Raw genomic sequence first — 27,397 nt, 5'->3', positions numbered from 1 at the left:
ACTCTCTAAGAATATATGTTCAACTCCAAATATTTACCACAGCAACTTGCTTTGAGCTACATATTGTCATTTAAACTGGACTAGGTTTGAGAGGTAAGAATTGAATTCATGCACAGATTGTAATAAATAAAGTGGTGAGCTGCAGCAACCTTACTTATGACTCTTGTGCTTTTACAGAATGGTTTGATCAATTTATTAGTCTGTGTGAAAAAATGCACCAGTGAAGAAAAACGTATTATCCTTTAGCAATTAGTAATTATATATTAGAATCTGACAACTATTTATGTTAATGCTTTACCTCATCTAAATTAGTACATTTTAATAAGTGCTGAGTAGCATAGAATGATCCGGAATGTAATCTAACAACTACTCACCTCAGCACCTCTCTCAATATCCTAAGTTCTTGTTGTTCCAGTTCACTGATTTTGTCCTCTCCATCTGTCAAACATTCAGGGAGAACTCCTGCAAAGGAAAAAAACAAAGACTTTTTACAATCAAGTTGTAAACATCTTACTATGAACTATTTTGCCACTAAAATGTCAAGTTTTCGATAAAATAAAAAACAATTCAGGTGAGAAAATTAATTACAGCAGTGATTTGTCACATTAAAATATTTCAATCAAATGAAAACACAAACTGCTTGGTATTATTTGACCACATTAGTAGATAAGATCTAATACATGATTACTATAAATTATAAATTGCCTTTTCATATTACATGCTGGTTTTCTATTTTAAGGAGTGACTCATTCCCTCCTTTACCCTCTTGGAGGATAAAATGGGTTCAGAAGCTAGAGATCAGAGATTGGTGATGCAAGACACAGAGAGCAAAATGATTTGGGAAGGCGGTCAAAAAGCCATGGTGGGAGGAAGAAAGATATACATGGGGGAAGGGGAATCAGATTGGAAAGGTCAGCAGGGAGAACTGAAAGGTAGAGAGGCTATGTAATCAGAGTCCAGGAGATTAAAATTTGCAGCTGGGAGGTAAGGATCAGAAAGGCATGGGTGAAGGCCAGATCACTGAAAGATCAGATGGCAGGAGGGATCTCATCACCAAGGTGAGAAAGGTGTTACTGTTGACCAAGAACAAGTTATGTTTGGTGGGCTAGAGACAGTGGCAGAAGCAATCGTGACTCTTGTGGTCCATAAGCAGCACTGGAAACCTCTTATATGGGAGATTGATTAGTCCTCCCTTTTCTTTATATGCTATGTTTCCAAAAGCCAACGAAACATGCTACATACAGCAGAATTTAATCTAGTGCTTGGAAAAACTAATCTGTAACCTAGGAGCTTGGTTGCTGGCCTCTGTCATGTGTGATCCATGAAAACTGGACGTAGATGGACTATGTATGCATTTGAGATTTTTACTATTTTAACATCCCATGCAACTCAAACATTCTATAGGTTAAAATATCTTCCTCCATCTCTTCTGATTCCAGTAACTTACTCACATTATGTTAAACTGACAGGTCTATAATTACCAAGATTTCCTCTGTCTTCCTACATATATAATGGAATGAAATTTGCAAGCCAGAGGCACATATCCCAAAGCTAAACAGCTTTAGAAAATTAAGATTAATGAAGCTGTGTATCCTGGAAATTTATCAATCAAGAAGTAACAAAAATTTATATAAAGCTTTTGTTAGTACATAGTTTGGAATATTGCATGCATCTTTGGGAAACATTTTAAAAAGGACATTAGAACTGTAGAAGACATATAAGGTAGACACATGGAATTGATGCCTAAGTTGGAAACTGTGGGCAGCACAGTAGTACAGTGGTTAGCACTGCTGCCTCACAGCGCCAGAGACCCGGGTTCAATTCCCACCTCAGGCAACTGTCTATGTGGAGTTTGCACGTTCTTCCCATGTGTCTGCATGGGTTTCCTCCGGGTGCTCCGGTTTCTTCCCACAGTCCAAAAGTGTGCAGGTTAGGTGAACTGGCCATGCTAAATTGCCTGGTTAGGTGAAAGGGTGAATGTAGGGGAGCGAGTCTGGGTGGGTTGCTCTTCGGAGGGTCCATGTGGACTTGTTGGGCCAAAGGGCCTGTTTCCACACTAAGTAATCTAATCTAATCAATAGTTGCAAAGAGATTTAGATACCAGAATTACTCTCATGGAAGAAAGAAAGCAAAAAGGAAGATCTATGAAGGTCTAGGTCCAGCAGGGTGTATCACTGGCTCAGGCAGTCAACGATAAAAGGTAATTGAAATAAGACTGCCACGAGGAAAGGACTAAATGGCTTATCACAGGGAAGATAGTGTATCTTATCATTTTTGAAGTAGAGGAAGATGTCCATCAACAGGTTGATAGGAAGAGAGATGTTAGTTTTGGATTACTCTGGGAATGGGCCAAATGAAGAGACCTAAAATTTAAAGCGTTGTTCAATATTTTTTCCTTAAACGTTTATCAGTTTTAATTTAGAAATATTTAAATTAGCATGCTTTGTTTAGCTACAGCTACAATCTAATGTTCATGATAATGAACTGTGAACCTTAGAACTGAGATATTTGACAAATGCAGTTCACAGGGACTTTTGCAGAAACAGTTTGTTGTGCATTTAATTTACTTTTGATATTTGTTTTGTTCATCTTTAATCATGATATTTATTGCATATGCAAAAATATAACTTTATACATCACTTAAAGTTCACAATATCTAATATCATCAGATTATCATCTTGAAACATTTAGTCAGTTTATCTCTTTAGAAGTGCTGCCTGGGTATTTTACCATTTCCTGTTTATATTTCAAGGTGTCTGTGGACATTCTTACATGGACTTCCAGAAGCATATGATAAAGTTCCATCAAGACACTGCCAGCAAAAATGAGAGCAAATGGAATTGGATACAAACTTGTGATCTGGGTTGCCAACTAATTGTGAGGTAGAAAGCCAAGAGTCAGTATAAAAGAAATGTAGTCTAATCAGTGCAACATGAAAAATTATGTTTGTTAAATTTCAGGGCTGGAGTATCGTTTCGCACTATATATATTAGCAGTTCAAATGAAGGAACAAAGATTTATCCTCTCAAATTTGCAGTTGACTCAAAAATTAGGAAGAACATTAAATTGCATAAATGGGAACAGAAAGTTACAAAGAGGGACTAATAAAATAACTTACTTATTATGTAGCATCTTTAATGTAGTAACATATCTCAAACTCTTCACAGGAATATCATTACATTAAATCTGACACCAAATCACAGAAGGTGAAGGGCACATTGTCAAAACATTTTGTTAAGGAGCATCTTAAAGGAGGAAATAGGCAAAGAATCAGACAGGTTTAGTGCAGGATTCCCAGAGTTGAGGACCATGGCATCTGGAAAGATGGCCACCAATGACGCAGCTATTAAAACCAAGAATGCGCAAGGTACCAGAACTGGAAGACTACCAAGACTTCAGGCAGTTGTATGGTTGGAGGAGCTTAAACAACAGGGAGAGACAAGTTCATGGAGGGACTTGATGAGAATTTTAAAATGAATATGTTGCTTAAGTGGGAGCTAATGAAGGTAAATGAATACAGAATGATTGGAGAACAAGTTTTGATCTAAATTAAAAAATGGATAGAAGAGGTTCAGATGAAGTTTAAGTTCATTGATATTAAAATAGCATGGAGAGAAGGGAGTGACCTAAAAACAATGCCAAGAGAGGGGACGAATCTCAAAACAGCAAAGAAAGAGAGGACAGACCTCAAAATAACAGAGGAGAGGGGGGAACGGACCTCAAAACCGTGCAGACGGAGCAAGGTGAGACCTCAAACAGCACAGAAAGAGGGGCAAAGTCATAAAACAGTGAGGAGAGAGGGGAATGACCTCATAAAACAGCATGGAGAGAAGCTAGGATTGACAAACAGTGCAGAGGAGATAAGGATTCATAAAACAACAGACAGAAAGGTAAGGATTCAAAACAGCAGAGAAAGGTAAGGATTCACAAAACAGCAGAGAGAGAGGTTTAAGCATTTATAAAACAGCAATAGGAGCGGTAAGAATTTATAAAACAGCAGAGAGAGAGAGATTGGGATTTATAAAACTGCAGAGAGAAAGAAGTGAGGATTTATAAGACAGCAGGGAGAGAGACAGAGAGAAAGAGGTAAGGATTTATGAAACAGTAGAGAGGGATTAATATTTATAAAACAGCACAGCGAGATAAGGATTTATAATCCAGTATATAGAGAGAGAGAGATTAGGATTTATAAAACTGCATAGACAGAAATAAGGGATTATAAACCATTTATAAAACATTTAACCTGCCAATTTGCATCATGCATCACCTCACACTTGTCCAGATTAAACTCCATATGTCATTTCTCTACCCAACTTCCCAACTGATCTATATCCTGCTGGTCCTCACCTCTGATCAATTGGCCTTTAAAAGACACCCACATGTCAGATGTGGATTTACCTTCAAACAATCATTCCAAATCTAATTTCTCCAGTTGTTGCCTACTACTGTTGCAATTAGCCTTCTCCCAGTTTTGTACTTTCACCCGAGGACCTGTCTTATCCTGATCCAAAACTACCTTAAAACTTACAGAATTATGATCACTGTTCCCAAAATGCTTATGCACTGAAACTTCAATCACCTGGTCAGGCTCAATCCCCAGAACAAGGTCTTGTACAGCACACTCCCTGGTTGGACTATTTACATGTTGTTTCAAAGAAGCCCTCCTGAATGCACCAAACAAATTCTGTGCATCTGAGCCTTTAGCACTATTGAGCCCCTGTCAATATCGAGGAAGTTAAAATTCCTTGCTACAACAACCCTGATGTTTTTACATATTTCCACGATTTGCTTACATATCTGTTCCTCTATCTCCATTGGCTATTGGGAGGCCGATAGTATAACTCCAACATAATGACTGCACTTTTCTTATCTCCGAGTTCTATTACTGATTGATGTTCTCCTTAATCAGTAATGCAACTCCCCCACCCCTTTTGTACCCCTATCTATCACACCTAAAACTCTAAACACTGGAACATTTAGCTGCCAGTCCCACCCATCTCAACTAAGTTTCTGTAATGTCTACAACATCATAGCTCTATGAACTAATCCAGGCTCTAAGATCACCTGCCTTATCTATTAGATTCCTTGCATTAAAATAAATACAGTTCAGACCACGAGACCCACCATGTTCATTAACATGGCCCTGCCTGTTCATCATATTAGACTTACTGACTTAAACTCTACCTTCGCCTCAATCACTACATACTGACCTACTGGGTTGAAATGCTGAGGAAGAAAGAATGTTAATAGTTCAGATTAAGTGATCAGAATGGTTATGAAGGCTTAGAGGTCTACAGTACCTTTAAAAGAGTTGAAGGACTTAGCAAGCACACAAGAGTGCTGGAAAATTTACAATGTAACATTTAGTCCAGCAGTTAGCAGTACCTGGGTTGCTGTGAGACAAAAACAAATTCAAATTTGGCCAATCAATTTGTTATGCCCAAAGATTCTAAACTCCAATCAAGTTCAAATTTAGTATTTTGACAATATTGAAATCAATGAAATGATCCAATGCTTTGGGGTATAAAGCTGAAAAATTAAACAGATGGAGGAGAACTGGCAAGCCGCCAACATATGCAGACTGCCCACAGAATAGCTCTCTTAAAGGTAACTTTATCTATCAGTGACCTGTGAAACAGAAACCCTAAGAAGACGACAAGAAAGGAAGATACAAAGAGAAGATTCGACAGCTGGCTGGTTTTGAAATTTGAATTTCTGGTAAATCTTAATTAGGGGTTTTATCGGACCAATATTATAGAAGGGGAAGTGAAAGTTAGTTTAGAGAAAGGAGTTGTAAATAGTTGTTAGCTAATTATTCTCTGTTAAACTTTTTTAAAAAAATAAAGTTGTTAATTCTTACTTTAAATAGTAACCTTTTGGATTGTTCTTGGCCTCTCAAATTTTAACAGATTACAGCACGGGTTAAATCTTGTCTGTGTTGCTGGTTTAAATTAGCAGGGGGGTTTACCCCGTGTCGTAACAAAATGTGATAATGGCAGAACAATGGTGTGTGTTTCTCCTGCAATGTTACAACCTCCCCCACCCACTCCCACTATTGCATAAATGCTGTCCCCTCCACACTTCACGCAGCTCTGATGAAGACTCATCTAGATTCAAAATCTAAGTTTGCTCTTTCTCCATGGATGCTACCTGATGCACTGCAGTAATTTGCTCCTACATCGAGAAACTAGGCTAGAATGCAGGACAGTAGACTTGCAGTATTAGACCTTAAAGGAGATAATTAATAGGCTGCGGGCAACATGGCTTTATTCATGTATGCACATTTCAACGGATGTAGGCTCAGATTTAAAAAGGGGCTGCATCTACTAACACCATAACTCTCAGCAAAGTTTCATCTTAACATTAACATTCTTGGAGAAGGATACGTCACCTGTGGTGAAATAAGGAAGTTAAAGATTGTATCAAGTTGGAAGAGAAAGTACAAACACTAGTGATAAGTTTAGATGTTTGGCCAGATTTGATGAGCTAACAAAGAGTGACTCAACCAATAATAGAAGGAGAAAGGAACATGTGAGAGAAAGATAACGAGAAATATAAAAACAGGGAGCAAGAATTTATGCAAACTTTTAAATAGGAAAAGACTAACTAAAGCTGGATTTGATCCTCTACAGATTGAGCCTGGCAATAAAGTTTCAACTTTGATCTCCAGCATCTGCAGACCTCACTTTCTCCTCTACAGATTGAGCCTGGGAATTTATAATAGAAAACAATGAAATGGCAGATGTATTAAATAGGTATTTTGTACATTTTCTACATAGAAAATTTTCCCAAGACATTTGAAAATCAAAAGGTAAAAGAAAGGGACAGACTTAAAACAATTAAACACCACCAGGGAAAAGAAGTTGAGAAATTTATTGGACCTAAAGGCTGACAAGTCCTCAGAACAAGTGGCCTGCATCACAGGAATTTTAAATAAGTAGCGGCAGAGATAATAGAGGCATTGCTTGTAATCTTTTGAAGATTCCTTAAACTCTGGAAGAGTCCCTGCAGATTGGGGAAAGAAACAAATGGAACATTTATTCAAGAAAGAAGGGAGATGGAAAGCGGGAAGCTGTAAGTCAATTAGCCTTGCATCTGCAACAGGGAAATTGCTCGTATCTATTATTTGGGAGTGTATGATGGAATATTTAGAAAATCATGCTAGCATCAGGCAGAATCAACATGGCTTTTTGAAGGGGAAGTTATGTTTTAATTAATTCTTAGTGAAAGTAACAAGCATGTATTTGGTTCCTTCACAGATTTTTGTAGGGAGACCAAACCCAGTGTTTTGACAGATATTATAAATTGCCTTCCTAACATCATCCAAAATCCAAACACTAACAATATCGCCTTTCAGTAAAATGTGTCTATTGAGGCAAGGTATTGATTATTATCAACAGACCTGACAACATAGTGATTTAGTAATTAATAATGCTATTTATGAATTAATTAAACAATTACTTTCTCTCATTACCATTTCTCTCTTGAATCATACGGAGAGCTTGTAATTGCAGTTCAATGTTTTTCTGTAACATCAGTGACTTAAAGACTTGAAAATCTTCTGCAGCTAGAACTGGTTGGAAAACGGGCTGTGAAGGGAAAAAAAACTTATTTTGAAATAATAATATAAACAAAACAAATTATATTTGTACAGGACCTTTAACCTAGTAAAATGTCTCAAGGTGCTTTACTGGAGCATTATAAAACAAAGTATGACATTGAGCCTCAAAATGAAGATGTTAAATCAGATGATAGAAAGCTGGGCTAAAGAGGCTATACTTAAGGATTATCTTAAATAAAACGAGAAACTGAGGTAGTGAAGTTAAAGCAACGCATTTCATTACATTATTTAATAGTTACACAAAACCCAGTCCTTCAATGACTCAAATCATACGTAACTGTAAAAATTACTCAATACATAAACTATCTCTTCAAACCTGTGTTTTTGTAAAACAAATTAAAAATGTAAAAAGAATAATTTGTTTTCATAAATCATCTAAGAGGAACTAAAACTGAGACTGAGATTGGAAACCAAACTTCTGGAGAAAGTAAAACTGGATGAAACCAGAAAAAAAAAGGACAGACAGCTGTGCAAGTTCAGATGATGATCAAGCAGTGCAGTACAAGCAAGCTGAAAAAAAAGAAGCTAGTCCCAGGAGCTAGGAGTGCCAATGACACCATTGCTGCAGCTGTTTCTGTGACTTGAAGAATATATCAATGGATCAATACCATTAATCATTTTTCTTAACCAAATATACAGATGTAAAACTTGAACTTTGTGGCTAATATTTCAGGCCAAATGTGGGGTCCACTTTCACACAGGTACTGTTTGGGGAGTTGACAGGAATGTTTTTAATTGGGTCCAAAAATGATAGTTGCAATGGATAAAAAGTAATTGCTAATAACACTAAAGAACCTATTAACATTCTTACATAACTTTATCATTTAATTTTGTTTGTGGATCTGCAATCACAACTATGCCAGACCAGGTAAGGATGGAAGATTTCCTTCCCAAAAGGACATGAGTGAACCATGTTGTTTTTTCCTGACAATCAGCAACGGTTTCATGGTCATAATTTAGATGTTATAATTATAAAATAGCTATTGCGGCCACACACCCTGAAAGATGTTTGTTGGGAAACCCTCAGATGTCCCAATGTACTGGAGATTTAAACTTTTGATGGGCAATTATCATGTGTCTAGAAGCCTCTGAAAAAAATTACCAACTCTGAAGCAAAGGCAGATATTTTGAAGAGTTCTGACTTAATTACCTGAATCACCACCTGGGAAAAATTAACTAGCTATAAAACTGAAGGCCATCCCCACCCCTGACATCTTCCCAATTCCTCAACATTGACCAGACCCCTATATCCAATTTTACCTCCCCAATTTGCCCCTCCAATTCTCTCGAACTATTTTGATGCTTTCTCAACTCTAAACAAATTGATTAATGTTTACCTTGTAAAGAACGTTCTTTCCAACATTACAGTATCATTCCTATTCGGTGCTACCACCTTACCTCCTTTTGTCCATCTTTCTCTGTACATTGTGTATCATGGTATATTAAGCACTCAAGTCCTTCACATTTTAAAGCCATTTTTCTATTAACACAACATCATAATCTGGAGATGCCAGTGTTGGGCTGGGGTGTACAAAGTCAAAAATCACACAACACCAGGTTATAGTGCAACAGGTTTATTTGGAAGCACTAGCTTTCGGGGTGCTGCTCCTTCACAACCACCTGATGAAGGAGCAACACTCCGATAGCTAGTGCTTCCAAATAAACCTGTTGGACTATAACCTGGTTTTGTGTTATTTTTAACTTTGTCCAACCCAGTCCAACACCGGCATCTCCAAATCAAATCGTAGAAGATGGGGTACAGTCAGAATCAAATTGCGGTGAGTCACCGTACATAAGTGGGCTGGATCCAAGCCATGGGAAGTGATATCTTGTATGCCCAGGTCATGGAGGATAAGATCACAGACAGGTTTTTCAACAGGAAACACAGATGATGATTGCAATGAACTAGCATGTAAAAGGATGCTGACAGCCATACAAACAACATCATATATCACTTCAACATGAAGCCATCCATGAATTTAATATTTTGTATTCTACTGGTTTGTGAATGGCTGGCAGGACTCCACAACAGTTTAACTTACTTGACTCAAGAAGGTATAAGGTTTAAATGTCCCATACAAAGGAATACGTCAGAAAATTCACAGAAATGGCTATTTACCACAAGATGGAGTTAGTGTCACAGGCCCAAACAAATCCACTGTGGGATGATAAAGACTGGACTGTTGAAAAATAGGGGGTGGTGGGAGAATTAGTGCCTTGAAGTGAATGAAAAGAACAGCAGGCACTGTATAAATGAACTCTGCTAATTTGTTGTGAGTCCTGTATTCCTGATGCAGGGCTTTTGCCCGAAACGTCGATTTTACTGCTCCTCGGATGGTGCCTGAACTGCTGTGCTTTTCCAGCACCATTCTAACCAGACTCTGGTTTCCAGCATCTGCAGTCATTGTTTTTACCACATTACTACTGAAGCCCTATTTCAACCTTAATAACTGCTTATGCCATTCTTGTATGCTACAAAGACAGCAAATTCTGCACTGATTGTAAGAAACATCATTGGGCCACTTCCATTAATAATGTTGTAAACATTATACTGGAAGTTAAAGAAAGGTGGAGATTGGTCCATTTAGTTGGTTAGATGGTTTGCATGTAGTTCAGAATATCACCACCAATGTGGTTGACCTCCACTGACTTGGGACCCAGCCCTTCCTAAAAGCGGAATGCAATGGTAAACCACCACTGACAAGAATTTCCAATAACACATCTCAAGATCAAGTATCAGTAGACAATGAAACAAAGACCTGCCTTTGAGCAAAGCATTCATTGCCAGTAGCAAAAAAGTCACACAAGACTCCAAGATTTCACCTACCCAAGTAAAAGACTTACAATTGTTCAAACTTGTAGAGGCCGAATGTAATTTTAAAAATTGGTTAGATGTTCCTACCAGGTACTGGAGAATTCAAGCTTTTTTAGAAAAGTACAGAATATCCCAATTTAACAGAGCCTCATTCCTCCCTATAAACTTTACAGTAAGTCAATAATATCTATGTTGATAGAATGACTGACTGGATTCCAGAGCAATAAGGCAGGCTTGACAACACTTCCTACTTAAGATTAAATTGTTATTGTCTCATTACAAGCACTGCTCTCATCTGTTTCCCAGATGTTCTCTCTACCCAAGGGAAATAAATTCATGGGAGCTACGAAAAGGGAATATTTAGTAAATTACTCTTTGAAATCTTTGTCTCTAATCTCGCCCTGTAGGCACAGCCACATCAGTTGAGCCAAAGCTGTCTTACCAACTAATTCATTTCAAGGATATCCTGTTTAGCCTGACATTTGGGACTACAAACTTTACATGTGTTATAAAAACCAGAGTTTTACAATTATATTTTAGGTATGATTAACATGGAATACATGCATTACCTCTAAGTGCTCTGAGCACAACAGTCCAAACTGTTGATAATTTGGCAGGGATGTAAATTGTACTTCTACAGAAAGATCAGGAAGTCCAACTAGGAAAGGTCACAAGGCTGGATGTCTACCCAGTTCAGTTTCTCTCAAGTGTATGTATCAGAATGCACCAAATAAGGTAGATAATCCAAGTCTTTCAATTACAGGTAAATAATGATAATCAACAGACACTTTGTAAGGCATTCAGAACTAAGTTTAAGATAGAGGCTTAAAACTCATTACTGGTAGCAATGTCTAATCAACGGAGTATTGAAAAAAGTTGACTTCATACAAATATCAGTCTTTTACAGCTGTGACTCGTATCAAAAGATCTAGCTAACATTAAGTAAAATAATTACATAAAAACATATCCAAGTGCAGAGGTAGCGATCTTTTGGGAGATTATAGAAATCCAGACATTTTCTCATCTTCCTTTGTTTTGGCTCCATAGGAGATGAATATTGACTGATACTATTCCCTATTGCACCTTGAATCTGGATTATGAAGAGTGAACAAGGTTCAATTCTGTGGCTATCAAGTGAAAAGTGCTGTTAGCACCTGAATGTTCAAATGAATTGACTAGTTTTGAAAGATGATCATGACTAATGTTATCCAAAACATTAAATTAACTCCCTATTGAAAAAAAGCATTAAAAACCAAAATGAGATATTTGATAAAATATGCTTGAGAATTACAAAGTATTGGCTGACAGAAATGGGATTTGGACATCACTGCCATTTGTTGGCCATTCCTAACTGTTACGACATGGGGTAAACTCTCCTGCTTAATTTAAAAACCAGCAACACAGAAAAGATTTACCCCATGCAGTAATCTGTGAAAATTCGATAGGTCAAGAACTTGTTAAAGTAAAAATTAACAACTTTACTTCTTGAAGTATAAGAGAATAATTAACTAACAACTGTTTACAAGTCCTTCCTCTAACCTATCTTTTACCTTCCCTTCTAGAATACTAGTCCGATAAAACTCCCAATTAAGATTTACAAAACAACGCTTCTTATTTCAAAACCAGGCTGCTCTCAGTTTTCTCTGAATTCCTGCCTTTTTCTTCTTGGGAAGTCTGCTTCACAGGTTACTGATCGTTTAAGGTATCTTTTAAGAGAGTTATTTTCTGGGCAGTGTGCAGATGTCGCTGGCTTGGCAGTTCTTCTCCCAACTGTTCAATTTTCTCTGGTCTTATACCCCAAACCATCTGATTGTGTCATTGGCTTTTAAGATTGTCAATATACTCAAGTCAAACTTGATTGGAATTTGGTATTTTTCAGGATATAATTTAAACTGATTGGCCTAATTTGAATGTTTTGTCGTTTCCAGGCAACCAGCTACCGCAGTAGCTGGATCACATGTTACATTGTGTTTTATTTAGAATACTTGGTGCTATCACTGCTATCTTTTAGTCTCCTTAAAGGTATCGTACATCCACGAGTGCTTGCCAAGCAATTTCAGAGGGAAATTAAGAGCCAACCACTTTGCTGAGGATGTGCTGTCACATGTAGGCCAGATCACATAAGAATAAATTCCCTCCCTTGAAAGGAAATTAGTGAACCAGATGAGTTTTTGCAACAATTGACAATGATTCTGGGATCGCTATTGATGAAGACAGCTTTTAACTCTAGATTTATTATTCGGAATTAAATTCCATCCACTGCCATGAATCTGTGTTTCCAAAGCATTAACTTATGTACAGTGATATTATCACTACACTGCCTCCTCCAAAAACACTACGTGTAGAAATAAAGTAATTTACATGTTCTTGTTTGGAGTGGGGAACAACACAAAAAAAATCCACAAAGGAATCCATCAATTTCCAGTGATGAATTGCCTCGATAATAGGAGATAGCAAATAATCAGAACAAGAGCTTGGGTCAGTAAGCTGTGACGAAAATGAAATATCTTTTATTCCCCTTTTATGTCAAGAGATCTTTTTCTTCAGAAAAGACTATGCTCAAAATGAACATTGTGTAATAAATTCCAGGGCTGAACTAGCTGACTACAAAGGATCAATTCTCACTTGTAAAAATAACTGAAATGCATGCAGGCGGGAACAGAGGGTGAGTGAATAGCGAGCAGGCAAATTTTGAAGGAGGGGAAGAGAAAATGAAAGAAAGTGGACATGACCTTTTCTGTGTATATCAATTACTAAAATATTATTGTGTGCTGCCATGTGATTCTTCTAAGTTCAATAAGTGAAATGATTTGTGCTATTAGCTAATTAAGATATAGATTATGAGGCCAGTTAATGGCTTCCCTTACATTAATACAGATGAATAAGCTACTTTAGACTAAACAAAAGTGAAATATACATTTCACTATTGTCCATATATTAGAAAATAAAGCTACCACTTGTTGCCTCTCTAAATACAAAGCAGTTCTTTATTTCCTATAGTATCCATCTGACCTAGATTCCCTACTAATCTGACACAAAACAGTTGTTAGCCTCCTGGTTAAAATATTGCTTTCTCAGTCAAACCTATGTACAAAAATATGATCTAAACCCCTGTGGTATTTTGCCAAAACAAAAGGAACCAATTTTACTGCATCTTACATTACTACTTCAGATTACAGCCATTTACAACCGAACACATGGAATGCTTGTTTACCCAAACACAAACAGCTCACACAGACTTGCTTAATGAGAGTCAGATTACAAAGTGTCAAACAGATAGATTGTACAAAACAACACTCAAGGAGTAAGAGGTCACGATGTACTTCTGAGGAATAATCCAAACTTGGTGTAAACCAACAAAATCTATCAGAAGAATGCTACCTAAAACAGATTTATATCTTAATTGAGTTGGCTTCAATAACATTGTAAGAATATTTTTAGAAATAAGGGATTTCAGATGAAAAATCTAAGAAGAGTGTTTTACCATAATATTTCAACAGATCATTTCTTGCATTAATTTATAGTTACTTGTCTTTTAAATAAATCACACTGCTTGCTTGTCATTTTATGTCCGAGTAATTCAATTAAGCAAATTCCTCTGGCAAAACTCAGGAGTACTGTCCAAAGGAGTACTCTGGGGAAATAATTTATGTCATCAAAGATAACCAGTATAAGGAACATCATATACCTTTTAATTTAAATTACTGATTTTTTTTCTGTTATTAAGGTTATTAAGGCTGGAGTTTTGTTTTTAGAGTTGTTTTGAGCAGTTGGTGGAGGGGAGATCTGTAAACCTGTTGGTACACATACTTTTTAATGATATTTTACAACCCTTGGAAGTTGATGGATTAGTATATTAAAGGTAGAGAAAAAAACTATGTTGTTGTCTAACGACAGGGATCCAGGAACATACAGAGATAGAAAAATTCAGGAGACGCCAGAATGTAGATATGCCAGACATCAGAAGTAGGGAAGTTAAACTCATGAGAAAGAAATCCAATACTGCTGACAAGTAAGTACAGTGGAACCTCGATTATCCAAACGAGATGGGCGGGCAGTATTTCATTCAGATAATTGATTATTTGGTTAATTGATTCAATGCCTCTCCTCTGGGGTTCGGAGTTTTCTGAAGTTTCCTTTTTCCTCGCTCTGCCAGTCTTGCTCCCTCTCTCTGTCTCAGGGTTTGTTTCTGAGCAGACACACACTTGTGTGTAAGGGACCTGCAGCATTGCTGAAGCCTCCTTCTCCCCCCCGCAATCAGTTCAATGGGACTGGCACAGTGAGCACTTGTAAGTCCGCTTCCCGTTCAGGAGACTAGGCAGCAGCACCCGTCCCTGCCTCCCCATTTGCCCCCAACCCCGTGCTCCCTCTGGCCCCCCAATCCTACCACCATCTGCCCCCACCTCCAACCACACACCCCATGCGCTCCAACCCCCTCTGGGGCAGCCAGACTAGACACCAACAAGACTGCTGCTGCCTTTAGGGGGTGAGTCTTAAAAATAGCGTGCGAGCACGCACGTACGTACGCACACACACACACACACACCTGCAACCTTTTGACAACTTCCACCTTTGCCCTATACAGGACAATATTGGAGAGATTATCTGGGGAAGGGGGTTTAGGGTACACCCCTGTGTAGATCACCAGGAAAAGTGTGGGGAGAGAGAGGGCTGGCGGTCAGTCATTTGGAGACGGTGCCTGGGCTCCCATCATGTCCAGAACGGTTGTCGGCAGCATTTCAGTAAGCCGAGTTCATTTTTAATTATTGTAAATAAAAGACGCGATCAGTGTTGGAAACACCTCTTTGATGTAATGTTTCTATCAGGACCTTGAGACCTTCTTTGGATAATCCGAAATTTGGATAATTGATATTCAGATAATTGAGGTTCCTCTGTATACGGAACTTACATTTGTTTGAAAGTTAAGTTTATTGTCAGTTTGTTTTAGGTGTGTCAGGAAGAGATACAACGGACAAAACATCTGGAGAATGTACAAAGAATTGCCAGAACAAAACTCGAACAGCTGAGGTAGTAACTGGAGCTTAGTGGTTAGCACTGCTGCCTCACAGCACCAGGGTCTAAGGTTCGATTCCAGCCTTGGGGTGCTCCGGTTTCCTCCTACAGTCCAAAGATGTGCAAGTCAGGTGAATTAGCCATGCTAAATTACCCGTAGTGTTAGGTGCATTAGTCAGAGGGAAATGGATCTGGGTGGGTTACTCTTCGGGAGGGTCGGTGTGGACTGGTTGGGCCGAAGGGCCTATTTCTACACTGTAGGGAATCTAATCTAAGCCAGTTTGAGCAATGGCTTGAGGAATCTTCACTGGGGTTTCGTATTTTTAAGGATATTACTGGGATAAAAGAAATAATGAACGTACTGAAATACTTCCAATCCTTTTGCTTAGTGTGAGAGAGTTCATGCTTTTCTTGATTAAGGCATGTTTTATTATGTGTGTTAAAAGTAGAGATTGGGTCCTAAATATTGGGGGATATTTGACATTAAAGAAGAATAGCAATCTAAGTAAAAGTAGTGAGGTACTTTGGCATTGGTACAACAATAGAGATAACCTTAGTTCAGGAGATTCGGACATAGAATTGGCTTGGGTGAAAAATTAATTATCTCAGAGTAAAGCCAAACCTATGGGGCAGGGACCCCAATATGACTGAATTTTAAATCTGGCTTGAAAAGAAGAAAAGTGGTCTAAGAGCAGTATTTTAAGCTTAAATACAGGCAACAATGAAGGCATGAAGGCTGAGCCAGCTGAAATGCACAATAATATGAGGCTTGGGGATAGACCAATAAAGATGAAGGGGCAGACATTTAAGGGAATATTTCAGAATACTCAAAATAAGTATATTCCTATGGCAAAGAAAAATTTAAGGGATGGCTCAAGAGGTGGACGTTAGTTAGTTAAGGGTTAAAGTTTTAGTCAGATTGGAAAAGCAAATGGGAAACACAGAAATGCAAAGTCAAGCTTTAAGTGGAGGAGCTGTAATATCAAAAAGATACTGAGAGACTTGGCTGAAATACAGACTATACCTGTGGGAAAACAGAAAACGTAACATGGCAGCATCCATGAAGTATAATACAGAGTTAACTGTTCAAGTCCGATATGACACTTCATCAGGACTTCAAAGCTTTGGAAAATGGTGTCATTTGTAGTTTAGACAGAAAGCAGATGAAGAGCGAGGGGAACAGATGATGCAGCAGGCCAGTGCAGAAAAAAAGACTCCTAACTGGGGTAAAAGAGAAATAGATAATAAAATGGGTCTAAATTAAGATGTAGAAGGATGAAAGTGGGTATTCTTAACTGATAGCAAAGTAAACAAGGCATAAACAAGACAAGCATATTTGCTGTGGGATAGTAATGGGAAAATGTAAGTGAAATGGAGGACAGACCTCATGAGGTCAGGTCTAAAGTTGTGAAATTCAATACTCAGTCTTAGGGGCTATAAGGTTCTTAACAAGAAAATGAGGAGTCATTTTTCAGGTTTTTCTTTGATTCAGTGGGAGGGATTAAATAGAATAGATTGATTTCAATTTTAAGAATATTGTAAGCATCTTTTATTGGACAATAAAAGTTCTCTGAGACTTGTGAATGATATATAATGGTAATGAGGTGTCTGATGTCGAAGTGAAAATCAATTTTTTTTTGTGACTTGGAAATAATCTATCAGGGTTTAACTCGACTGACTACATGAATTTGGAATTTATATGTTTATAATTAAGGGAATGGCAGATAAAATAACTAGTATATATGGGATTAAGTTTGGATTGGAACAATTAAATGTTTGGGAACTCTAAGAGGAATAATAAGAAATATCCACAAATCAAATACAGTTTAAGGAAAAGTGAACTACTGGATATTATAAGTTAATTTCATTTGTTAGTTGAAGCCTTTGTGTCTAAATGCTAATCGTAAAGGATTAGCAATAACTTCTGTTATAGAATGTTACTGAGCAAAGTAATTTGTAGGTGGGCAATGACATCACAGATAGGTAGTGACTATCTCCATCATTAGGTGCGGTGGAGAGAAGAATACAACCTTGAAAACAATTGAAATGTTAGGTCAAGATTATTACATAATGTGATAACAATCTAGCATTTATATAGACAGTAGGTAAGCCTTTGGATTTTACATGTTTACATGATAACATGAAATTGAAGGAGGTCTGTCACCTCAGGAGGAGGGTATATACAGAATGACAAAGTAATTAAAGAATTAGTGGAGGCTATTAGACTACCAATATAGGCAGCACTGACAAAGGTTTAAGCAATCAAAAAGGAATAGACTTTAATCAATTAAGTAACTAAGGCAGCTAAGAAGGCAATACAACAGACTGAGCATCAGGTGGCAGCAGTAACAATTTGTTTGGAGTAAGTAAGCATGATACATTTACAAAGGTATAAAGAATAGGAGGAAACAAGTGTTGGAAAGAACAAGGAGTGGTAAAAGGTGCCAATAACATCTGGTGAAAATAGGAAAGGGTGGTAGCATCACACTGTATTCAGCATTACTTTGTGAAAATATACCATGGAAGTGAACACCTTACGTAGGAAGCCATGTTTGGGAACTTAGGCTGATGCTTGTATTGGTAAGCAATGGGAAGAAACAAAACACTGTCAGCAATGCCTGGTGTGTGCCCAAAGTAACTCGGAAAAATCAGTCAAAATTCTCAAATTGCAACAACCCTGACCAAAGGGGCCATGGAAGCAGCTACAAATAGGTTTCACAAGATCACTCCTACCATGTTGGAGAAAAACTTAGTTTAGTTATTATTGACCATCCTACAAGGTAGGTGCAAGTCTATCCCACATGAGACTGTTCAGTGACAGATGTTGCTGGGATAATGTTAGAAGAGATATTCCAAGATGGGAATACTGATACTGATGAATTGAGATTAGGGAATACATTTTACAGGATGACTGACTAAGAATTAAGGAGTAATTAATTTGCAGCAAGTAATTAAGAAGTCACCTTTATTACTAGGAAGTTTAAAAATAGCAAAGTCATATTACAGCAGTATATGTTGTTGATGAGCTACACTTGGAATACCATGTACAGTTTTGGTCCCTGAATTTAATATATATATACTGGCATTGGAGGCGGTTCATAAGAGATTCAACAAGCTGACAAGGATTAACTTATCAAAAAAGCTAAACAGGCTAGGTCTTTATTCATTGGCATTTAGAACAACAAGGAATGACCTTACTGAAATATAAAGATTCTGAAGGAATTTGACAGAGTAGATGCTTCTACTTGTAAACTATGTCCATGAACTGTGCGGACATAGTTATAGAATAAGGGGCATTCATTTAAAAGAGATACAATTGTATTTTTCTCCCAGAGAACAGTCTATGTCTGGAATTCAGTATTTGAAGTGGAGGTAGATACCTTTGAAAGATCAAAAAGTTGAGGCCTGAGGCTGAATGGCCTATCCTCCTACCTCTTATATATTTATGAAGTAAATTGAAGTAGGTTGCTAGGAATCAAATGAAATTTCACATCCCCTACCTTTCACAAAGCTTAGGTATGGTACAGCAAATCAATTGAACATTAACCAGAACATTAGCTGAAGCCATCCAGGTGATGGCACAGGGATGGTCAGCTCTGTTGTCTAATATCCTGATGTGACTTTGGATAACATCCAGTATCAAATGGATCAACACTATCTGGGTTCATGACAGTTCGTGATACAATGAAATTGCAAGGGTTGGTGTGACTGGTAGCGAAGAAGTAAGACCTGCAAGTGAACGAGTTAAATGATTGGTAAGAAAGCCATGCAAGTAGCTGCACAAACTGAGAAAAGAAACTTGGGACCAGCCACTCACATAACAGGTAAGTAGAGGCAGGAATGGAACAGGCTGAGATATCCACTGTAGAAGATAAGATCATGGTAAAGATCATGGTAAAGATCATGTTGGAGGAGCTACAATTTGTGCTACAATGGATAGGATACTATAGTGATCATAATTAACAATATGTGTGTTCGTAGACATAAAAGAAATGATCACCAGCTGCAACTGGAGCAATTCACTGATTGATTTATATTTTCCAGAATACTGATTAATGGAAGTAATTGAATCATGCTAACCTTGGTAGTGCTATGTGTTGTGGGAACTGTGCTTTCCAAGTATCTCCCAAGGACGGATACATATACAATGGAACTGCTCGCTGTATGGACTAAGAGCAATTTGTCTAATAGAGAAACATCCATTATGTATGATTTGGGATGATTTCCTCAGTGCTAGTGTAGAAGAAGGAATGAGCAATAAGGTTATTGTATTATGATGAAACTTATGACTTCACATGTAATTGTTGTCTGCATGGCCACCGCATTTCTCTACAACTGGGCAGAAAAATTTTGACACTAAAAAGATGAGTTGCATGCCAAACTGGCCTGGCATAAGGTCAGCAACACAGTAATGTTAAAATGAGAATGGTGGATATGCTCTCAATGCAACAAACTTATTGAATCAATGACAATGATGGTATGTGGTAATGTAAAAACAATAGTATGTGATAATGTACACCATGAGCTGATACCTGTAATGATGCACCATGTTGACTGGCCTGAGAATGTTTGGTTCAGCATTGCATAAGCTTTGGTAAAACAAGTGATAACACAGGTGGCTTGGTTCAATGGTGGTGGGTGGTTATTGGCTGCACACCCACAGTTCAGAATAAAGCTCGACTGAAATGCAAACTGGTCAATGATGTCGCTATTGCATCCAATATGGAGAACTCAGTAGTAAATTCTATTGATTTGGTAATGTGGACCAAACATTAAGGACTTCTTGGAAAACAGACAGACAATGCTCCAAGGCAGACAGCGCAGTGTAGACCAAGATCTGACATAGGTAAATCAGAGCAATGACTGGACGATTAATAATTTGATCAATCTGTAATTAAATCTCTCAAATTAGAAATGATGACTGCAGTACCAATGGATCATCAATACTTTGGCAGATACGGGAAAACTTAAGATACATTTATGAGGGCGAGATAACCTTACCACAAACGAATGTACAATTGTCAAATGGCACAGGCAGCATGGCCTAACTAGCTGCCCAGCTTAAGGTCTTAACATGTATAAGACTCATGTGGAATATGTTATACATAATATGTTAATCAGCATTGTTCTTGGCAATCCAAGTTACACCAGTATCAACACTCTGGAAGACATAAGGTTAAGTGAATTGGCCATGTTAAATCACCCCATAGTGTCCAGGATGTGCAGACTAAGTGGATTTACCATGATGGGTGTAGGATTATGGAGTTAGGATATGGGGCTGGGACTGAGAGGGACTGGGTTGTTGACTTGTTCACTGAGTTGTTAAGTTTGTTCGCAGACATTTCATCACCATTCTAGGGTAACATCATCAGTGCACCTCCAGTGAAGCACTGGTGTTCTGTCCTGCTTACTATTTATGTGACTCGGTCTGCTAGAGTTGGTTGTGTCATTTCCAGGTGGAGCTATTAGAGATTCCTGCTCGACTCCCATCTTGACTTCTATTTTGCCATATGACCTTTGGTGTACACTGTTGTAGATATCTTGTCATGGAGGAGATAGAGGATGTTGATGAATTTCACCGGACAGCCAGCCTTTGACGGGGTCTTCCATAGCACGTTCTGACTCACTGAGTCAAAAGCCTTGGTCAGATTGATGAAGGTCAACTCCTAGCACTTCTCTTGGAGTTGCCGAGCAATGAAAATCATGTCCATTGTTCCACGGTTTGGTTGGAAGCCACACTGGCTTTCAGGATGGATTTCCTCAGAGTGTCAGAGAAGCAGCCCAGCGAGGATTCTTCTTTGCCCCAGATTTTCAGAAACAGTTGATAGAGGTTAGCACTGCTCCTCCAAGTTTGAACATCTCTGCTGGAATCCCATCTATGTCTGTCGCTTTTACATTCTTTGATGTATATAATATCATCTTTGATGGTGAGTTGGAGATTCCTCAACACATCCATGGCAGGAATTCTATCATGACTTAGGAGTTCTTTAAAGAGGTCTCTCTATTGGAGGATGATGTTTTCTCTGTCTCTCAAAAGGGTTCAATCCTTACTCTGAACTATTTTGAGGTCAAGGGTGAGGAGTCCAAAAATTGCCTTGGTATCAATGAAGAAGCCTCAGGTGTCATTCTTACCAACAAGGACTTGCAGCTTCTTAGCTTTCTCAATCCACCATTGGTTCTTGATTTATCTCATTCTTCTTTGTACTCTGACTTAGCTATTTGATGGTTTCTCCTTTTTGCCTTGCTGTTGATGTTTTATTGCTGACATGGAGAACTTTCCTCTTTTTGTTGATGAGATCTTGGATAATGTCGTCATTCTCATCTTGGTGAATCCTGGGCTTTTAACTGATGGTTTCTTCACAGCATGAGACAATGGCTGGTTTCAGCACTTCCCACATTTCTTCAACTCGATTAAAGTGAAGTCCTTGGAAATTTGATGAAGTCATTATTCAAAGTTCACTAGTCTGCTGGCTCTTAAAGCTTTTTTTTTAACTGTTTCTTCATCTTCAGCTGTTTCTGGATTCATTTGATGAACATTGAGGACAGATGAGCTGGTGGTCTATTCAGCTGTTGTCTGAACTGGTCATTGGCTTGGTGTTGAGGGCATCCCTTGTGTCTCAGGATCGAACAATGATGTAGTTGATCATATGCCAGTGCTTTGATCATGGATGCCTCCAGGACATCATGAACTTCTCTCTTTGACAGAACAGTGTGTTAGTGATGACCAACTGGTGTTCCACACATTTGATGAGCAGGACAATCCCGTTAAGAGTTGGAATTCCTGATTCCTTCCTTTTTCATGGTTCCTTTAAAATGTTGGGCATTGTTTCCAACTCTGACATTGAAGTCCCCAAGTTTGAAAATACTATGTTCCTTAGGGATGCTGGTGAGTATGGTGTCCAGGATTAAGTAAAAGCCTTCGTTGGACTCATCTATGGCATCAAAGATTGGAGTAACCATTGCCTGCTTGTTCTTGGCAAGTTGTAGATGGAGAGTCATGAAGTGATCGTTGATACGGATTCTGAAAGTCAGCTGACAGGTTTGTTTGTGATAGTGAATCCAGTTCCATGTGTTGTGGGTTAATCTGGGTTTTCTTCTCCAGAAGATATAAGCATCACCTTCTTCCCTCAATTGCCCTTCACCTGCTCTTCATGTCTCCAGCAGGGCAGTGATATCAATGTTAAAGTGCCTGAGTTCATGGGCAACAACACCAGTTCTTCATTTTGGAAGATTATTTTGCTTATTATCCATGAGGTTCATATACAGCGGGTTCTAAGATTGAGTTTGAATTTAGTTTTCAGACTGCAAGTAGATGAACCCACTGGATATGGGTTTCCAGCCAGGTTGGTAATGGAACACACTATTTTTTTGGGCATTCTGTCTTTCTCATGTGAGGTGAGCCGAGTAGATCCTGAAGAGACTTAGTCATGAAGTAATGGAAGTGATGTAATTGAATACTTTTAAGGCAGAAGTAGACAGATTATTGTTAAATAAAAGATTTTTAGGGTAGATGGGAATATAGAATTCGAAACGCAAAGCTATGATCTTATTGAATGTTGGAACAGTTAGGGGCTGAATGACCTACTTCTGCTCTTAATCCATATGTTTGTACATATTATAACAATGGATCATAATGCTCAATTACTTACCAATGTACAGAACTTCTAAGGTTTTTGTTCATAAAAAATTCAAAGATGACTAAGAAATTAAATTCGGAGAATGCACATTAGTGACTGTCTGGAAAATTACTGTGTGGATTGTATTTAGTCCCGAGAGGACCTATGGAATGTTGGACATAGAGAATGTCAAAGAACTTCAGACTGAGAGACTTCAAAAAAAAAGATGCAAAAATTGAACTGCAATCTCTTTAGATTGCAGTGATAATTGGATCATTTACCACCTCAGCAGAAACCATCCCCTTGTGAATTATATCCCAAACCGTGGGCATGGTATAAGATAAAAGAAAACAGTTCTGCACAAAAGAAATGTTTGTGTTTTGCCCTTATAAGAATACACAACATAATGACATTAGAAGCAAAAATTTCTGGAGAAACTGTTTCCATTTTAGATTTCCAGTATTTGACGTTCTTTGTTTTTTAATAAGAACATAAGAAATTGGAGCAGGAATAGACAATTCATCCTTTTGAGCATACCATTTAATACAATCATGGCTGATCTTATCTCAGCTTAACCTCCACTTTCCTTCTTGCTCTCCATAACCCTTCAACTCATTATGTATTAAAAATCTGTCTATCTCCTCCTTAAATTTACTCAGTGTCCCATCATCTATTGTATTTTGAGGTAGTGAATTCCACAGATTCATGACTCTTTGAGGGAAGTAATTTCTCCACACATCTGTTTAGAATCTGCTACCCCTTATCCTAAAATTATGACCCCTTTGTCTGGAGGCTCACTGAAGATGTTACCTGGTATGGTGACGAAACATCTGAAAACGAACCTCCCAGCTCAGTAAGCAAACCTACAACCATTATGACCCCTTGTGCTAGACAGCCCCAAATGAGGAAACATCCTTTCTATATCTACTTGTTCAACCCCCTTCAGCATCTTATATACTTCAATTAGATCTCCTCACATTCTTCTAAACTAGACAGAACAAGCCTTTGCTCTCATTCCCTCTTCATGTGAAAAACACCACCAGCCCCCACCGGCCATCTGGAATCAATCGAGTAAGCCTCCTTTGAACTACCTCCAATACAATTACATCCCTCTTTAATTAAGGGGACCAAAATTATTCCAGGTGCGCTCTCACTAATGCCTTGTACAGTTGCAGTAACACTCGCCTATTTTTATACTCCTTTAACAATAAATTCTAAACTTTAACTTGCCTTCCTTATTGCCTGCTGTATCTGCATACTAGTTTTCTGCAATTCATGCATGAAGACACCCAGATTCATCTGCACCAAAACACTATAAAGTTCTCACCATTTTGTTCTTAAGTTCCTTTTACATTTGACAAGACTTTGCAAGCATTTCTAAGAGACGGAATTCCAAAACCAACTGCAATGCAGACCTCACAGTGTGCTAGTCTAGTGTTTTAGTTCAAATGGGCTGGTTTATGCTGTGAATTCACAGCTGAAGAACATTCACGAGGCACTCCATACTTGCAAGCAAAAGAAAAAGTCCCTCTTGCTGATTGCTAGAAGCAAGTCTAAAAGTTGAAGTTCTAATTTGGATAAAGGACAATTTTGACGGTATTAGGCAAGAACTTTCAAAAGCTGATTGGGGGCAGACGTTCAAAGGTAAAGGGATGGCTGGAAATTGGGAAACCTTCAGAAATCAGGTAATGAGAGTCCAGAGAAAGTATATTCCTGTTAGGGTGAGAGGAAAGGCTGGTAGGTGTAGGGAATGTTGGATGACAAAAGAAATTGAGGAAAAAATAGAAAGCATATGTCAGGTTTAGGCAAGATAGATTGAGTGAGTCCTTAGACGAATATAAAGGCAATAGGAGTGTACTTAAGAGGGAAATCAGGAGGGCAAATCAGGAGAGATAGCTTTGGCAAGTAGAGTTAAGGAGAATCCAAAGGATTTTTACTAATACATTAAGGACAAAAAGGTAACTAGAGAAAGAATAGGGCCCCTCAAAGATCAGCAAGGCGGCCTTTGTGTGGAGCTGCAGGAGATGGGGGAGATACTAAACAAATATTTTGCATTTGTGTTTATTGTGAAAAAGGACATAGAAGATATAGAACGTCGGGAAATAGATGGTGACATCTTGAAAAATGTCCATATTACAGAGGAGGAAGTGCTGGATGTCATATTACAGAGGAGGAAGTGCTGGATGTCTTGAAATGCATAAAAGTGGATAAATCCCCAGGACAGGTGTACTCTAGACCTCTGTGGGAAGCTAGGGAAGTGATTGCTTGGCCTTTTGCTGAGATATTTGTATCATCGGTAGTCACAGGTGAGGTGCCGAAAGTCTGGAGGTTGGCTAACGTGGTGCCACTACTTTAAAAAGTTGGTAAGGACAAACCAGGGAACTATAGACCAACGAGCCTGACATCAGTGGTGGGCAAGTTGTTGGAGGAAATCGTGAGTGTCAGGATTTACATGTATTTGAAAAGGCAAGGACTGATTAGGGATAGATAACATGGCTTTGCACGTGGGAAATCATGTCTAACAAACTTGTTTGAGTTTTTTGAAAAAGTATCAAAGAGGATTCATGAGGTTAGAGCGGTAGATATGATTTGTATGGAGCTGAAAATGTGTTGCTGGAACAGCGCAGCAGGTCAGGCAGCATCCATGGAACAGGGGAATCGACGTTTTGGGCATAAGCCCTTCTTCAGGAAGAAGGGCTTATGCCCGAAACATCGATTCTCCTGTTCCCTGGATGCTGCCTGACCTGCTGCGCTGTTCCAGCAACACATTTTTAGCTCTGATCTCCAGCATCTGCAGACCTCACTTTCTCCTCCATGATCTATATGGACTTCAGTAAGGCGTTCGACAAGGTTCCCCATGGGAGGCTGGTTAACAAAGTTAGATCTCAGGGAGAACCACCCATTTGGATACTGAACTGACTCAAAGCTGGAAGACAGAGGATGGTGGCGGAGGATTGTTTTTCAGACCCGAGCCCTGTGGCCAGTGCAGTGCCACAAGGATCAGTGCAGGGTCCATCACATCTCATCATTTATATAAATGATTTGGATGTGAGCATAAGAGGTATAGTTAGTAAGTTTGCAGATGACACCAAAATTGGAGGTGTAGTGGATGGTGAAGAAGATTACCTCAGATTACAACGGGATCTTGATCAGATGGGCCAAAGGGTGTGGCAGATGGAGTTTAATTTAGATAAATGCAAGGTGCTGCATTTTGGGAAAACAAATCTTAGCAGGACTTATATACTTAATGGTAAGGTCCTAGGGAGTGTTGCTGAACAAAGAGACCTTGGAGTGCAGGTTCATAGCTCCTCGAAAGTGGAGTCATAGGTAGATAGGATAGTGAAGAAGGCGTTTGATGCTTTCATTTATTGGGAGTTTGGGAGGTCATGTTGAGGCCGTACAGGACATTGGTTAGGCCACTTTTGGAATATTGCATGCAATTCTGGTCTCCGTCCTATTGGAAGGATGTTGTGAAACTTGGAATAGTTCAAAAAAGGTTTACAGGGATGTTGCCAGGATTGGAGGATTTGAGCTATAGGGAAAGGTTGAATAAGCTAGGGCTGTTTTCCCTGGAGAAAGTGAGGACTGCAGATGCTGGAGATCAGAGCTGAAAATGTGTTACTAGAAAAGCGCAGCAGGTCAGGCAGCATCCAAGGAGCAGGAGAATCGACGTTTTGGGCATGAGCCCTTCTTCAGGAATCCAACATTCCTGAAGAAGGGCTCATGCCCGAAATGTCGATTCTCCTGCTCCTTGGATGCTGCCTGACCTGCTGCGCTTTTCCAGCAACACATTTTCAGCTGTTTTCTCTGGAGCATCATAGGCTGAGGGGTGACCTTATAGTGGTTTACAAAATCATGAGGGGCATGGATAGAGTAAATAGACAAAGCCTTTTCCTTGGAGGTGGGGGTGACGGCTGGGGTCCAGAACTAGAGTGTATGGGTTTAGGGTGAGAGGATAAAGATATAAGAGAGACCTAAGGGGCCAATGTTTCATGCAGAGGGTGGTGCGTCTGTGGAATGGGTTGGCAGAGGAAGTGGTGAAGGCTAGTACAATTGCAACATTTAAAAGGCACCCATATGAATAGATGAATAGGAAGAGTTTGGAGGGTGATGGGCTGAGTGCTGACAGGTGGGACTGCATTGGGTTGAGATATCTGATCGGTATGGATGAGTTGGACCGAAGGGTCTGTTTCCATGCTGTACAGCTCTATGACTCTTGAGTCACAAATTAGCAAAGCACCACTGAAAAGGGAAAAGGACAACTCTTTTGTGTAAATTGGAGAACCAACAATCTTCACACCAAATGCTCAACTGCTGAGGTTAGCACGAATG

The 27,397-nt window shown here is 38.8% G+C and overlaps 1 protein-coding gene across 9 annotated transcripts in view; it reads right to left on the bottom strand.

Moving 5' to 3' along the window:
* Positions 1-27,397, bottom strand: part of cfap36 (cilia and flagella associated protein 36) — a 151,706-nt gene that overhangs the window by 97,391 nt on the left and 26,918 nt on the right. For all 9 annotated transcript variants that reach the window (XR_006312539.1, XM_043696015.1, XM_043696013.1 and 6 more), the window contains 2 exons: positions 7,475-7,589; positions 375-462 (listed from right to left, as the gene is read on the bottom strand). Coding sequence is in view for 8 of the 9 variants with exons in the window: in XM_043696015.1 (XP_043551950.1) it covers positions 375-462; positions 7,475-7,589 (203 nt within the window). In the remaining variant the exon portion in view is untranslated. The remainder of the gene's footprint in view (positions 1-374; positions 463-7,474; positions 7,590-27,397) is intronic.

Source organism: Chiloscyllium plagiosum, chromosome 9, assembly GCF_004010195.1.
Source record: "Chiloscyllium plagiosum isolate BGI_BamShark_2017 chromosome 9, ASM401019v2, whole genome shotgun sequence".
NCBI classification, from domain to species: Eukaryota; Metazoa; Chordata; class Chondrichthyes; order Orectolobiformes; family Hemiscylliidae; genus Chiloscyllium; species Chiloscyllium plagiosum.
Note: the sequence above shows the minus strand (reverse complement) of the source record. Positions and strands in the feature narration are given on the sequence as shown.